General features: G+C 39.6%; 1 protein-coding gene across 1 annotated transcript in view; it reads right to left on the bottom strand.

Annotated features, from left to right (window-relative positions):
* Positions 1-16,931, bottom strand: part of PTPRQ (protein tyrosine phosphatase receptor type Q) — a 4,272,575-nt gene that overhangs the window by 2,337,367 nt on the left and 1,918,277 nt on the right. Inside the window, exons 18-19 of the mRNA XM_044087226.1 lie at positions 7,629-7,904; positions 1,095-1,370 (exon numbers count right to left, since the gene is read on the bottom strand). Of these exons, the coding sequence (XP_043943161.1) occupies positions 1,095-1,370; positions 7,629-7,904 (552 nt within the window). The remainder of the gene's footprint in view (positions 1-1,094; positions 1,371-7,628; positions 7,905-16,931) is intronic.

The raw sequence follows: 16,931 nt of genomic DNA, 5'->3' as shown, positions 1-16,931 counted from the left end.
CCAAATGATGTGGATACTTTACGCAAGGGCCTTACAGAAACAGATGCTTGGTGCCAGAGCCATGGGCTCAAGCTCAATGCCAAGAAATGTATAGTTATCCCCTTTGGGAAAAACCATGTACCCATGAATTACCATATAGGTGGCAGTACACTAAACTCCGAAAGTGTGATAAGAGACGTAGGGACACAGGTGGACAGTGGTCTCACCGTCGATAACCACATCGCCACAACAGTCAGGAAATCATTCTATGTGGCACACCTCATCACTAAGGGATTTTCATCCAGAAAAAAGGAGGTCATTGTCCCACTGTACTCATCCCTCATTAGACCCATTATAGAATACAATGCCCTGTTTGGTATGTACCTCTCAAGACATCTGCAACAACTGGAAAGGCCGCAGAAATACCTCACTAAAAGAATCACAGGCCTAAAGCAGATGCCCTACGCTGACCACCTTAAAAAACTCCAGCTATACTCTGTTGCATATCGTCTACTCAGAGGCGATTTCTGCTTAACATACAAGGCCATGTCAAACCCAGAGCTGTTGGACATGCTACACTTAAAGAAATCCCAATCCCTCAGAGCCACACGCTCCAGGGATCTAAACCTTGTCATCACAATAAACAAAACATGCTGGAGGGATAGGTTCCTGAACCAGAGACTCCCCAGAGTCTGGAATAGATTGCCCATACATGTCAAGCAGACTGCCTCTTCGGCCCTCTTCAAAAGGAACCCTGACGATTGGATGGGAGAAAGGAAATTCACCCCGGGGATCATGTCAGTTGCCCTGCTAGACAGGGGTCCAGGGAAGTAAATAGTGTGGGAAGAAATAGCCAGGGAATTGTTATGGCTAGGCTTGTATAGGCCCTAGGGCCGATAGCCTAGTACCAACCTATGAACCTACCTCACAAAGTTGACTAACTTGGACGTCTTTAGGGATACAAAACATATGCATTATGTACATTATGTAATGACAGATTTTACATTTCAGATGTTTGCTCTAAATATTATAAAACTGAAATGGAAATAAAATAGATTTTAACAAAGATCTGAAGACATAAATCATTTTAGTATTTAAGCAGTATATTATCTTACCTGATTCATCTGTGTGAAACACTAAAGAAGCCACAGGGCTTAAGCCTTTTTTGGTCCATGCAGACAAATAAATAGTATACTGTTTGAATGGCAAGAGGTTTTCTAAGATTATTGTATCATTGGTTGTATTATAAACAGTTTTATTTTCCATCTCATAGAGTTCTAACTCATATGTTGTTATAATACCATTTGGCTTCAAAGGGGGTTTCCAAGACAACAAAACTGATGTAGCAGTAAGATTTCTGTATTCTTTAATAACAGGTGGGGTTTCTGGTGCTGTAAGAAAGAAAGAAAATCAAATTAAACTCTTGACTGATGATTATGATGATGATAACAGCAATAGTTTAGAACACTTTGTAGGTGTGCTTGGGTGAATTGACAGTTTTGACTTGAGGAAACCGTTTATGCAGTTCTGAGTCATCATTCCCAGCACTCAAGGCATAAAAGCTGCAGTTTATTTCCCAGTGCTTCCTTTAAAGCTAATTGAATAAAGAATCTGCCTAGTTGCAGCATGAAGGTGCAGTCACATTACATAGTTGTCTAGGTGTAGGAAGTCTCATTATTACATCTGAATAATCAGTCAAATGTGATGTCCTTACATTCACTGCTGCAGTATTCATTACAAATGGGATTCCCTGCTGTGAAGCCCACCATCCGGCCAGTTTACCAAAGTCTACCATTGCTTTAAGGTATGCCGAACATCACCTACATGGTCCTTGCATAGCTTAGGGCATAAAGGTGACATTCAGATCTACCATCCTTAGAACTTCTTTGCCACCAGTCCGAATGCTGTTCTAACCATTGGTCTGTTATCTCCATCCATTTTCTTTACCATTTTTCTGTTTGTTGGCTTTCCTGTGCTTATGCCTGTCTGCTGGAGTCCTCAGCATTGCAGATAAGTGCCCAGTTGTTTTTTTCTGTTATTTTTTCTGTTTGTTTTGTGTTGTTTGGGGTTAATGTCATCCCATCATCCAGGAAGGGTAAATGTCAGTGTGGGAGATTGAGTCTCCATAAAGACTGCCACGATAAATGTCTTTTTTGCCTAGGTGCTGCTCACCACCATAAGTCTTGTTCAATTTGTCAGGTGTTTGTCCCCATAACTCTTCATAGTAGGCTTTCTTCCCTTTTCTTGTATCTTGAGAACCAATGTCTTAAACTTCTTGCTGCAGATACTATGGATGGAACTTCCTGCCCCAAGGGCTAGCCATCAGGGAAGAAGAAGGTGCATAAGGTAAGACTGGAAACTTCTGCTGTCCAGCCTCTAATGGGAGTTTCTCCCTAGGTTATTACGAACCTGGAGGCTCGGCTGGTTGTTTTGTCAGATTCTTCTACCACGTCTGGGTTGGAGGCTGGTGAGGATCTGGCAGGCAGCACATCTGACGAGGCTTTGCAGGCATCCATTTTGGGTGTTCAGAGGGAACCACAGTTGACTGTTTCCAAGGGGGTCTAGAGGGGTTCCGCAGTTTCTCTTCAGGGAAGAGGTTCTTACTGCAGTTGTGGAATGCTGTCCTGAGTCTGGGCCTTCTCAGGTTTGTAGGATGGATGTCCCCTTAAAAATTAAACAGAAAACTAATCATGTGAGTGTCAGGCCTTTACTCAGGGGTTATTTAATGCTTTACTGTTGTTGAGGCCTCCTCAAGGGGTTTTGGTTCCTGCTCCTCCTTGGTCCTCTTCTTCCCTAAAAGGCCCAGAGAATTGAATTCTTCTGAGGTAGATTCTGATGGTGACTCCCTTGCTTATTCTACCCAGATTCCTTCTCCTTTAAACTATGGGTCTGAGGAGGAGGATTCTCATACTCTAGGTAATCCTTCTGAGGAAATTTCCTTTGGGGACACAATATGTAGGAAGATGGAACTCTTTTAAGTGGGATTGTGCCCACGTTTTGGATATCCATAAGAGGTACTATGAGTTACTGCAGATGGAATCTCCTAAACCTGTGGCCATTCCTCCTGTCTTGCCTGCTTTATTGGATGTTTTTTCCAATGTCTCTACAGCACCGGATTCTCTGCCCCCTGCTCCCAAGAAGTCTGATTTTATAGGGTGCCTGAGGATTGTTCCTTTTTGTTTAAATGTCTGGCTGCCTACCCCTCTGTGGTGTCTGTAGCCTCTAATAAGCCATCTCAATTGCTTCCTTTGTCCAAGTTACTGCCTTCTGACAAGGACAGTAGAACCATGGATAGGCTTGGTAAGAAGGTTTATACTTTGGTTACCCTAGCTTTTAGGGCTATTAATTATCAGACCCATTTCTCTAGGTATGTCTTGGCTCTTCTTTCTTAGGCTTGTCAACTTCTTTCTGAAATTCCAGACTCTGAGAGTAAATCTTCTGCTCTTTCCTTGCTTGGGACTTTTTCTCAGGTAATTCGTCATTCTATCAAATGTAGTTATGATGTAGCAAATGCCTCTTCTAGGGCTGCTGTTTTTGGTTCATTTCTGCGGAAATATTCTTGGCTTAGGCTGCAACCTTTGCCCAGTGATATTAAGGCTGAGTTGATGGATGCTCCTCTGGATAATAATCTTATGTTTGGTGAGGTGGCTGCTGGTTTCTTTAAGTCTCTTCAGGATAAGGGGAAGGCTTTACAGAACCTTAAGCATGTCTTTGTTTCTCCAGTGCCTAAATTTCACTGCATTTTCACCCTCCTTCTAAAAGAAAAAAGGGTAGTACACAGACTCCACCTGTCAAGGCCACACAGACTACAGGGATTCTTAAGCCTTCCTTTCCTGACAAACCAGGTGCTGTCTGACTATCCACCTATTCCCAGCCACATTCCTCTTTCTCTTCTTGTTTGGTTCCAAATCACCCAGGAGTCTTGGGTTTTGTCAATCATTCGGCAAGGGTACTTCATGGTCTGGATTTCCACCCTCCTTTTATGGGCATTCCTCAGCCTTCTTGTGAACAGGTTCTTCGAGACCTCTTGTCTCAGAGTATTATTCAAGAGGTGCCTGAGTCCCAATGGGGGAAAGGGTTTTATTCAAGAATGTTTCTAGTGCCCAGAAAAGAAGGTACTTGGAGACCTATTCTAGACCTCTCCCATTTGAACACCTTTCTGAAGGTGCCTTCCTTTCAGATGTTGTCCATTCAGTCTCTTTTTCCTCTCTTGCTCCCTCAGGCCTTTCTGGTGTCTCTGGACCGCAAGGATGCTTATCTCCATATTCCAATCCATCATCTTTTCAGGAGATTTTTGCATTTCTCTGTTGCTTCCTGGCATTTTCAGTTCTGTGCTTTGCCCTTTGGCCTTTCTACTGCCCCAAGGATATTCGCCAAATGCCTTGCTCCTGTGATTGCCTTTTGCAGGCTTTAAGGGATCTAAATCTTTCCTTATTTGGATGATCTGTTGATTCAGTCATTTTCTCCAGAGGTCCTTCTGCAAAATCTTCATTTTATCATTTCTCTTTTTCATAGCCTGGGGTTCACAAAAAAATTAAAATGTCTTCCCTGACTCCTTCTCAGTATCACGTCTTTCTGGGTTGCAGGATTTAAATGGTGCCAGCGCTGGCATCCCTGCCTCTCCACCAAAGACAGTAACTCTCATTTCTTTCTTTCAAACTCCTTCCCCTGGCCTCTATTACAGCCAGGGATTTTCTGAGAGCTCTGGGGTTCATGGCTTCCACCATTCCAATGCTCCCTCTGGCCAAATGCCACATGAGGAAATTCCAGTGGTTTCTGAAGTTGGTGTGGCTTCAGTATGCACATCCCCTAGACGTTCCTGTTCCTCTTCTCCCATGTCTCAAGAAAGAACTTCTTTGGTGGATTCAGCAGTTGTCTCTGACTCCAGGGCTCCCTTTTCAACCTCTTCTTCCCTCTCAGGATCTGTTCACAGACACTTCAGATGTGGGATGGGGAGCAACATTTGGCTCCCTGAGGATTCAGGTAGTGTAGTTGCCTCATCAGTGGAAGGAGCACATCAACATCAAAGAGATGAGGGCTCTTCTGCTGGCTCTTCAGGCCTTTCATCCTTTCTTCTCTACAAGGCCTCTCAAGGTATTCGCAGACAATACCACAGTTATGTGGTATATCAACAAATTGGGGGGGGGGGTATCAGATCTTACCATCTTTGCCAGCTGACACTTCTGGTATGGGATCTGGTTATCCAATATCAAGTGACTCATCAGGGAGTTTATATTCCTTTTGATCAGAACATTGGGCAGACGATCTGAGCAGGTCTTTCACTCAATCCCATGAATGGATGCTTTACAGAGATGTGTTTCTGGACATTGTTCACCAATGGGGTACTCCTCAAGTAAATCTATTTGCCTCCCCTCTGAGCAGACAACTTCCTCTGTTTTGTGGCAGAGTCTCTGGTATGGAAGGTGGACGCCTTCTCATTTTCTTGGAAGGGGATGTTTCTTTATGCATTCCCTCGCCTTCCTCTTATTTCAAGAGTCCTGTTCAAGATTCAATAGGATGCTCCCAAAATCTTGTTGGTGAGTCCCTTTTGCCCACGACAGCACTGGTTCCCTCTACTTCTGCATCTAGTCAAGGGCAATCATCACAAGTTACCGCACAGGGTGGATATCTTCACACAAGACAAGGGGGTCTCTCATCCATCCCCACCTGTCCACACTTCAGTTGACACTGTGGGTGATAGGGTTTTGATCCCTCAGACACCTTTTTTTCTGAGAATGTGCTGCAGGTCCTGCAAAAGGTCAGGAAACCTACTACTAGGAAATCCTACTTGTCTAAATGGAAGAAGTTTTCTATTTAGTGTCTTTCTTATGACCTGGACCCACTTTCTGTGGATGTTCCTTTGGTTCTCTCTTATTTGTCTGAGTTGCTCACTGCTGGTTTGGCCTATTCTTCTATTAAGGTACACTTATCAGCTCTTTCTGCTTGTCTGTCTTTAACTCCCTCATTAGCTTCTGGGATTTGAGGCTAAGCAATTTCTTAAAGGCATTCTTAATTTTAGATCTCCCAGGAAGCCTGCTCTTCCCCCTTGGGATCTTAATTTCGTTCTGGAAAAATTGACTTGGGCTCCTTTTGAGCCTGCTGTTTTAGCTTCCTTTCAACATTGTTCTTGGAAGACAGTTCTTTTGTTAGCTTTTACTTCTGCCAGACGGGTGTCTGAGTTGCAAGCCCTTATGGCTTGTCCACCTTTTTTGATATTTCATGAGGACAGGAAGTCCTTGCGTACTAATCCTTTCATTGCCAAGTTGGTTAATAAATTGTCACTTAATCAGTCTATTAATTTGTCTACTTTTTTCCCCTCTCCACAATCTGACAGTGAGAGGGTGCTGCATACCTTAGATGTGCATAGACAGCTCAGCTTTTATTTGGATAAAACTAAAGCTATCAGAAAATCTGACTAGTTATTAGTTTCCTTTCATCCTAGGTCTTTAGATTTGGTTGTTTTCAAGCAAACTATTTCCACTTGGATTTTCCTTTTGTTACACTTTTCATGGTGAGAGCCTTCCTTCTTCTAGGTTCATTCTACTAGAGCTTTGGCTTCTTCTGGTGCTTTTTTCAAAGGCTTAGATGCTAACTCTGTTCTTAAAGCTGCTACCTGGACTTCTGTGCATACCTTTACCAAACATTACCAGTTGGATGTTAGGGCCGGTTTTACTGATGCTATTCTTCATGGCTTCTTAAGGGGCTCTACTGCTGCTTCCACCTCCCAAGTATCTTCTTGAGCTTTGGCACTCTCCCATTTGTAATGAATACTGCAGCAGTGAATGTAAGGACATAGTACAGTTGTGTAAAATCTTACCGTAACAGTAGATGTCCTTGTCTTCACCGCTGCAGTATTCACTATCTCCCTCCATCCCCCTAGTTTTTTTTTTCCTTCCTGGATGTGCAGGTTCTCCTTGGACTGCTCTTTCTACTGGGGCAATCATTTCTGAAGATGGTACACCTGAACGTCACCTTTATGCCCAAAGCTATGCAAGGAGTGTGTAGGTGACATTCAGCATACCTTAAAGCAATGGTAGACTTTGGTAAACTGGCTGGACGGTGGGCTTCATGGCAGGGAATCCCATTTGTAATGAATACTGCAGCAGTGAAGGCAAGCACATCTACTGTTATGGCAAGATTTTACACAACTGTACTTTTTCTGTTGGTTACCTGAGTTTTGTTTAGAATCAAGAAGAATCCAGAAATTCTGTGACCATGAATTTTAAAAGAACAGCATTTGCTTTTCAAATGGCTACACAAAGTGACACAATTTAGTGCTACGTAGTCTGGTATACACTTTAATACTTGTTTAGTTTCTTATAAGATTTGAACTACAGGCCTGCTAATATTTTTCTATTTTTCTTGGTGTTATGCAGACCCTGAAAATGCAATAATAATATATTAAAGTATGAAAGTACTATTTAAGAAAAAAGAGAAAAGAAAACAGAAATCTGGTTTGTTTAAGAACAACTTAGAGATTCAAACGATAAACACAAAACAAATGACTCATGCAAGAAACAGATAAGTCATGCATGTCACTAAAACATCTGAGTTGCAAAAGAGTTGATGATATAAATCTTTTTGATGTTTAAAATAACATTAAGACAACATTCTAATGCATTTTTGGAATCTAAGCATTATACCATTACCTGATTCATCTGTGTGAAAGACAAAGGTAGCAGCAGGACTCAAGCCTATTTTTGTCCATGCAGACAAGGAAATATTGTATTGCTTGAATGGTAAGAGATTTTTTAAGATTATAGTGTCATTGGTTGTGTGATAAACCATTTTAATTTCTGTCCCATACAGATGTAACTCATATGATGTTACAATGCCATTTGGCTTCAGTGGAGGTTTCCATGACAATAAAACAGAAGTAGCTGTAAGATTTCTGTAGTTTTTAATAATGGGTGGTGTTTCTGGAGCTAGAAAGAAAAAAAAAACAGGTTAAGTGTGATCTTGACAATAAATCAGCAAAATTATGTCTGAATCAATAGATACATTTCTATTTCTTCAACAGATGAGCAAGACAATACTGTGCTCTTCAAATATTCTTTGGGGTAGTACAGACAGAATGAATGTCAATAGATATCAAATGGCAAAAGAAGATTATAAGCTAAGCTACAGCTTTATCATATAGTTCTGGGTTTGAGGTCATCAGTCTCTGCTTGCATACTATGTGATACTAACCAAGTCAGCCACTGTTCTAGGCTGTCCTTTAAAAAGTACAATCATGCCTAATGAACTCATTCATTTAATATATTAATTTTATTTATTTTATTTTTATTTTTATTTTGTTAACTGGGGTGGTCCGACTGGACGAGGTCCATTTACAGCGGAGGCCCAGAGAGAAAAACTTGACATAATTCAATAACACAAATAACAACAATACTGATATTATACATAGTGTAAAAAAACATTGTTATACAAGTAGTATCTAGTGAGAAAAGAAAACAGTAAAGGCAATTCAAATCAGCAATATTTACATATGTACATTCTGTTTGTTCTAAAAAAAAAGACAGAGATTACAACAAGTTCATGTTGTCAAGGGATACCGTGAAATATATACTATTCAACTGCAGCTATAAATTCCATTTTATATTCTGGACTATTTTATATAATTTCATATGCTTAACAAAATACACTTAACAAGAAAATGATCCCTGAGTTCTGCTGGGGAAAAATTAATATACTGCTACAGAATATTAGTTTTAGGAAGTCCATGTGAGCATTGGCTCTAGGTGATAAACACTGCTGATGTGACACCCTGACCTCGAGAACTATATGGGAAAAGGGGCTGGATGTCAATGAAAAAAAAAAAAAAAGTACTTAGAAAGAAAATAAAGGTGTGTTGAGCCAACACATTTTGCTAGTGCTTTCTCAAAATAACATTATTTGCCAGACTAGTTTGATTTAAACAGCAGGGGTGGAGGTTGCACTCTAGAAGCACAGACTGTTTTCTCTCCTCTCAGGGTTCTTTAAAAGAAGGTTTGTTTCCCCAAACAGGCTCCTATTAAGATGGAAAGGTTACAGGAACAGAAGGAAATAAGTGACTAAATGGATACATTTATAAAATCCCTCAGATGAGGAATATGTCTGCTTTTTATAAATTGCCCACCATGGCACATTAAATGAGCACAGGCAAGGCCACATTAACAGACAATATAAATCTCTGGATATCTTATCAGTGGAAACATAAGACTGGATAAAAAAGATGATCATATTAGAGGAGAAGAAGAGAAACCTAGGTAAAAAGAAAACCAGTACTGGCAATCAAAATTAAGAAGTGAAATTTGAAAAATTGATGAACTGAATGGGGGGGGGGTCAAGTCAGTCTACCAACATCCTTTCAGTCAAATAGCAGTAGATGGATTTCATTGACAATTGTGCAACCTCAGAGTAGGGATATATAACTTGTGGAGTGTGAGTAGTATGTTCCCACATGGGAGGTGTAACTTAGAGGTTCAGCCTCAGAGTAGGGATATATAACTTGTGGGGTGTGGGCAGTATGCTCCCACATGGGAGGTGTAACTTACAGGTTCACTGAAAATTGCTTGCCTGATTTTTCTGATGTCTCCCCAACTGATTTAATAGTTGTCAATATAGCAACATTAATCCAAAACAAGATCCTGCAGGTGAAATTACAAATAAATTGGATCCTGAAAGCAGCTACTAGAACTTTGCAAAACTATCACTAATAGAAAATTACAGGTAACTAAAGAATTGAAGAAAAATCAACTGAATCAGAAGAGGAAAGCCTGTTGAGACCACCTCAAGCCATGGTTTGCATAGCAAAGTAAACAGTATCTACTGCAAGCTGCTAGGTCCTTTAAAATAATACCATTTAAGGCAATGGAGATTTGTATCCTGGGTGTTCTATGACACCATGCTTTGAGTTATTTGGAGAGAATAATCTTAAAAAAATGATTGATGAAGCCCAAGGAGTGTTTCCATGCTCTCAACAGGATTCAGTAAGTACAACTTGCCTAAGTGAAGGCAAGAGAAAACAATGAGTAAACTGTCTGCATGTTTTATCACTTACCCAGTGAGGAGGGGGGATGAGCCCTACCAGGGCTCTCACTTCTGACTCCAAGCGCCTGCGCGTCTGAGTCCAACCCACTTCGGGGACAGAGTCAGGTGGGGAGTTTAATTGGGGTGATACACCTGTCAAAGAGTAATGCAGGTGTCCTAAGGTATGCTCAGGAAGGACAAAAACGTCCAATGGAGCAGAAGAGAAAAAGATTGCTTGATCTTGATTTTCAGTATGAATACAGACCATGAAAGTGGGGCCTCACGATCCTTCAGGCTTTCTGGATTTTAAGCAGGAGGTGTTTGAAAAGTTACCACAGAGACAACTGGCTTGTGGCAGCAAAGAGTTCATAGCAATGTTGCTTTTTGATCCTTCTATGTCGACTCTTCCTATCATTGTGAAGCAGAAATCATCAAGCGTTAGACTGTTCATGCACTAATAGGGAACGTGAGCTGGGATTAGATCATCATGAGACAGGTTAGTTTTACCCTACTGATGATGTGTTGTTACAATAGTAATCCTGCTCAGTATGAGAGGAATCCCAGGTTCAGACATTTGGTGTATGAGATTGGTTGAGGAGCCAATGCTGCAAAACTACCATCTGTGAGATTATGACTGAACACTTCTAAGTCAGATCCCACCTAAATGTAATGAAAACCCAGCACTGCGGAGTTCTAGTTGGCTAGGGACACCTGGCAGCAAGGTCGGCGAGAAGCACCACTCGTCACTGGGTCAGAGTGCGGACAGAAGGGGGCCACCACTCTCCATCAGTGCACTGCACATTCATGGTGGACTGGGTGCTAAATCATTCATAAATGAAGTGATTCTTTCTGCATGGCAAGATTTCAATCACCAGATAGAGTGATATTCCTAACAAATAGACTGACTGCAGCAAGATAAAATCAGAGCTTAAAAAATGTGGCAACTATATTAAAGCAACAGGACAGCTGTGAGGTGAAATGGCAAAATTCCCACTGAATACAACCCCCCAAGACATACCACAGCATTGATAAATCATTGAAACAAAAATGGGACTCACCGAAAATAAAAGCTAGAAGCAGGGATGCAGAAGAAACAACAACCACACATGTCATGATCTTCTCCAACAAATAGATGATATGGACAATGCATGTTGGAAAATAGAAGGGCTTAATAGAATAAAAAGAATCAACCATCTCATAGTTGAGACTCAAAAAAGAAAAACAGAAATATAGGTGATCCAGCAGTGGTAACAACAGACCTATAAAGTGAAATAAACCAGGCAATCATTCTCTATTTAAAAGCTTTGTAACAAAAGGATAAGTCAGTAGGTTTGCTTAAATTCTTCTGCTGCTAGACCACACCAGTTTCAGAATGAGGGCAACTGACTTTTTGACCATTATTTTTTGCATCCTCACATTTTATAGATGTGTACAAATGCTACTACAAAGACTAATATATCTTTAAGAGTTGGGAGTGGAAGAGGTCCAGGTGGTGCTACACATACGAGTCCAAGAAAATGTATATAAAAATGTTGCTCATAATAGGAAAACATTTTATTGATACAGAAGATGTGGTAAAAGTAAAGACATATAAATCAATAAATGGTGTGTAGGTTTTAAAATGTATTCTCAAACACAACATACTATAGATATATTTACAAACTTTTATGAAAAACAGTTTGACTCCACAAAGGGAGCTATGATTTGTGCTGGTAACATCTAGGTAAGTTCAGATAGTGAAATTAAAGTATATTATATTATAAAAGAACTAAACAAACTGGACCCAAGCAAAAATCAGGGAGGAGACAAACTTAGCAACAATAACCTGAGAGCACTTTGGGCATAGCTATCAACTGTTCAGATTTTTGCAGAATGTTCAGATTTTTTACTTTAATTTTTGGTCTGTTCCTCATAAAATTTGTGGGCTTCTGGAAAATCACTGAGAAATAAAGTCACTAAAAATCACAAAGATTTGAGTTTCAGGCTTTATATCCTTCAATAAATGCATGCCAATGAAAATCATTTCTTCTACCAACTTTCTAAGATTATAGGAGCAGTATTTAACATATGTCATAATTTTTGCATGTCCCTATTTTTACATTCATCAAATGTCTAGCCTTTTTGCTAATTGTAAATTATTGTGCTCCATTCCTTAGTACACCCTGCCACCCAAAAGACCCGTGGTCAACTCTGCCCAAGTGTAACATCCTGCTGTAGGACACTAAACAGCAACAGGAACTCTGGCAGCATTGCGGGCTACCCCACCCACCAAAAATGCAGATAAAGCATCTTGTATGTCCATCTCTTTTCTTGCTTTTGTAACTGCACTGCCCTAGTTTTTTCATAGAAGCCACCTGTAAAGAAACCTCTGTACTCCTCTTTCCCCTGTCGTGCTCCAACCACTCTAACTCTCTACCTTTACCACTTAGTCTTGTGTGATCCTGTTTTTTTACCTGTTCCTAGCCCTGTAACACTGCTGTACTATCCCCCCGTCTATTACCTTTATCTACCACTCTGTAGAAAGGCACTCTAAAAAGGAAAGTTCATATGTCTAGCATTTATCAGCACTCCCTTTCTGTTCTCTATTTACCTGGTGTCCTTTACTCCCGTTTTATCTAGCCCTAGATAATTTTAACTCCAGTTGCTTTTTTCCCCACCTTCTGCATATTTAAAATTATACACTTGCCTTCTTGACCATATTTTTTTCCACCTTCTGCCATATTTAATGTCATACACTTGCCTTCTTGGCCATATTGTATATCTTTCTTCCACATTCTACCATATTTAAAATTATACATTTGCCTTCTTGACCACATTAAGGCACTTACTGTCTGTCTAGGTGCTTTTTTGCTCATCTTCTTACCTGTGTGGAGATAGTTTTTGCTTGATTCTTGGGCTGTTAGGGCTTCCAAAGTCTAGTGCAACCCACTCTATTCACCTTCTGCTTTGCTCTGGGCTTACTCTGCTCCCCTACCCTTCCCCCATTCCCACCTACCCCCTCTTTATTTACATTTATACCTCCCTAACCCCTCCCATAAATTACCTCATCAACACCCTCCCGTTTCCTCACAAAACACACCCTACAGACTGCTCCTGCATACTCACACTTCTATCTTCCTTAAGATGGCCTCCCTCACTAGTATACTCCAATACATGTAATTCCGTTTATTCATTCTCACCTGCACTGCTTTTCTAGGCCTACTATTCCATACCACCTCTATATACACCACCTTAAGTCCATCTTCACAGTCATCCAGCACTCACATCCTACCACTATCAGGCAAGAATAACAGTTACTCTCACATCTCACCTTCTTTAATCTCAACACATACCCTTACTCTCACCTAAACAAAACTTTTCCCTACCAACTCCAAACTTAAACTCTGTCTCTCACAATACCTCAGACCACTCGCAAAGAACAATCATGCCAAAACTATTATTCACCTTCTCCTCTCACTTACTAAATGTGGGAATATCCACCCCAAAACTGAGAAAAACACACTTTATAATAGCAAAGCTTTCGGATAAAATCCTTCCTCAATACTAATACAAAAAATCTAAAAACCAAATGGTTTAAATACAGGTCACTGAAGTCACATGACCAGCAGTCCAAAAATCATGTGACCACAAGTATATAAAACAAATCATTAAAATTAGAATTAGAAAAATTAGAAAAATTAGAAAAATTAGAAAAAACATAACATTATCGCAACCTAGTATGTTGCAATTTAACAAGAACAGGTTTCAAGGTAATCATATTATTTAAACCTGGAAAATGGTCAGAGTTCAACCTAAGAATCCATTCATACTCTTTTAATTCAAGTAAATTACCACTATCACCACCTCTGGCAGGAGGCCGTATTACATCAATAACTCTAAAGGAGAATCTATGTTCAATACCTGAATCAACTATGTGCTTATACAAGGCATTACTGTCAATGGCCCTTCTAATCTCCAATTTGTGTTCAATGATGCATTCTTTTAGCTTGCTAGTGGTCTTACCCACATAGAATGCAGTACATTTCACGCAATTAGCTAAGTACACCACATTAGATGTAACACAAGTGGTAGAAAAATTAAACTGATAAACTTTACCACTAATAGGATGTTTGAACTTATCACTGCAACCAACCACAATATCAGAACAGCAGGAACAATTCAAACAGCCATACGTGCCGGGCTTAGTGGTAAAAGTCCTCTCTACAGGCCTGAACAAATCTTTGTAACATAACATATTCTTCAATTACTTCATATTTCTATATGAGAAAAAAGGCCTGTCACCAAGAATGTCTTTAATCTCACTAGAGGCCATTAGTACAACCCAATTCCTCTGTATTATTTGTTTTACAAAACAAGTCAAGGTATTATAACTAGTAAGATACCTAGTACATACTTTTGAACATTCTAGGTTAACAGAACCAACATCATCCCCAAGAAAAATCGGCTTCAATATTGTCTTCCTATTAACTAAAACTTTATTTTTTAAATCTAAAACTAGTTTAGAATCATAACCACTATCCAGAAACTCTTTGGACATCTCATCCAACTGTAAATTAAATGTAGCATCATCAGTATTTAATCTACTAACTCTATTAAACTGTGAAGTAACAATCCCCTTAAAGACATGTGGGGCATGCATGCTGGAATAATTAATGTATCTATCAGAGTTTATCTCCTTTTTGTGAATACTGGTATGGATAGAACCCTCATGTAGTTGTATCTTAACATCCAAGAAATTAATCTCACTATCAGAGGCATCCATCTTAAATTTCAAGAAACTGGTGGTTGCATTTAAATAATAAACAAATTCATTCAACTGTGAAAGGGAACCTTTCCAAACCATAAAACAATCATCAACGAAACGTTGATAAAAACATATATTATTTACAAAAGAATTATCCAAATTATAAATATAAGCTTTCTCCCATTGGTATAACACCAAGTTGGCATAAGTGTTAGCCACAGAAGTACCCATGGCTACACCAGTGAGTTGCAAATATAAGCATTCATCAAACAGAAAAATATTGTTCCTCAAAACTACATCTAGAAGAGAACAAATATTCTCAACAGATCTATTCACAAGAGAAGACTGGGAGATCAAAAATTGTCTGATAGACTCAATACCAAAATCATGCGGTATTACAGTAAAAAGGGATGCTATATCAAGCGTTACAAACAAATACTCACTTTGTCGACAGGAACCACCAATATTATTAAACCAAACATGCAATTTACAAAGGAAATCAGATGTATCTCTTAGCACAGAAGTGCATTTAGGTAAATATAGTTGCAATTGTGTTTGCAAATATATAGATATAGGTTCGGTGATCCACTCCCCTCCCGATACAATTGGTCTCATGGGGGGGTTGGTCACCGACTTGTGTATCTTAGGCAGCCCATAGAGACAAGGAATAATTGGACAAGAAACAGTAAAAAAATGAAATAAATCCAGAGTAATATCACCACTAATTTGCAAATCATAGATCACCATATTAACATAACTAATACATCTTTTAACATCTATTGATGTAATACGTTTAAAAGCCTCAACATCATTCAGTAGAACAGAAACTAAAGATATATACTTAGGCCGATCCATAAGGACTACAGCCCCACCTTTATCGGCTTGTTTAATCACTAAATCTTTGCTCACCTGTAAACTTTTGAGCGCTTGATACTCATCAAATGTTAAATTAAAGTGAGAAAATCTCAGAATATTGCAGTCAGAATACAACATTCTTAATTCCCTCTCACACAAATCATGAAATGCTGTAACCACAGGCATACTAGAAGGTATAAAGGTACTACGCTGTTTACATGAAACTCCATTAACGACAGAGTTGCCAAACAAAACCTTTAAATTTACATTTCTAATGAAAATCTTAAGGTCTGTGAGTGCAGTCACTAGATCACCTTTCGCTGTAGGAATAAAATTAAGCCCTTTATGTAGTACTGAACAATGAGCAGAGTTCAAGTTAAAGGTTGAGAATGCCTTTAGTCATTTGTGACTTACTTTGCCCTGCCCTAAAGGGCTCTCATTCTTACGTTTGCCTGGGATAACTGTTTGTCCCATAAACGGTTTCCTTCTTGGAGAGGAACGCTCAGTTACAGCCTCCGGCTGTTCTAGATGAAAGCGTTTGCCAGAGAAATTAAATGTAAGTTGCTATGCCTTCTTAACCACAGTGGAACGTGAGTTAGCCTCTCCGTCTTGCTTGTTGCTAAGTTCTGACTGAGAGCAAGCATTCGTGGAGTCTAGCGTAGATGTCGCCAAAGTAGGCGTATTCACTTGTAAGTGATTCGACAAAGCTGCCAAAGCCGGTTCATGTCCACCCCAACCCAGCACAGACCATCTCCAAAAATCTAACTCAAACCCAAAAATACACCAAATAAACTTTATAACAATAATCATTCATAGCATTTGTAATAATATTACCAAATTTCATACCTGGCTAACTACCCACACCCCAAATATTGTCGCAGTAACTGAAACATGGCTAAAGCCACATATTTTAGATACCAAAATTCTCCCTCCAGGCTACAACATAATTCATACTTATAGACTCAACAGAAAGGGTGGCGGTGATGCATTAATATGTCACAACTCATTGAATCTCACTCCTACCCCAAACCAGTCACTATCTTTCAAAATTTAGAATTTGTCCTAACATCTCTTCATATTAACAACAAGAAAAATGTAACTATCGCAGTAGTCTATATCCCACCAGGCCAGAACATTCCCATTTTAGAGGAATTTCTATCATGGATAACCCTACATGTATCAAATGAAACTATAATCCTAGGAGATACAAATATTAATTGACAAAATCTTACCTCCAACTCCACAGCCAACAGCATAAATTTACACAGCTTTACTCAGCTTATCAAAACTCCCACCCATGGCCTAGTTACAGGATCAGAATCTATCTTAGATTGATATTAGT

This window comes from Protopterus annectens, chromosome 11.part0, assembly GCF_019279795.1.
Source record: "Protopterus annectens isolate FY-2018-M chromosome 11.part0, PAN1.0, whole genome shotgun sequence".
NCBI lineage: Eukaryota > Metazoa > Chordata > Ceratodontiformes > Protopteridae > Protopterus > Protopterus annectens.
Note: the sequence above shows the minus strand (reverse complement) of the source record. Positions and strands in the feature narration are given on the sequence as shown.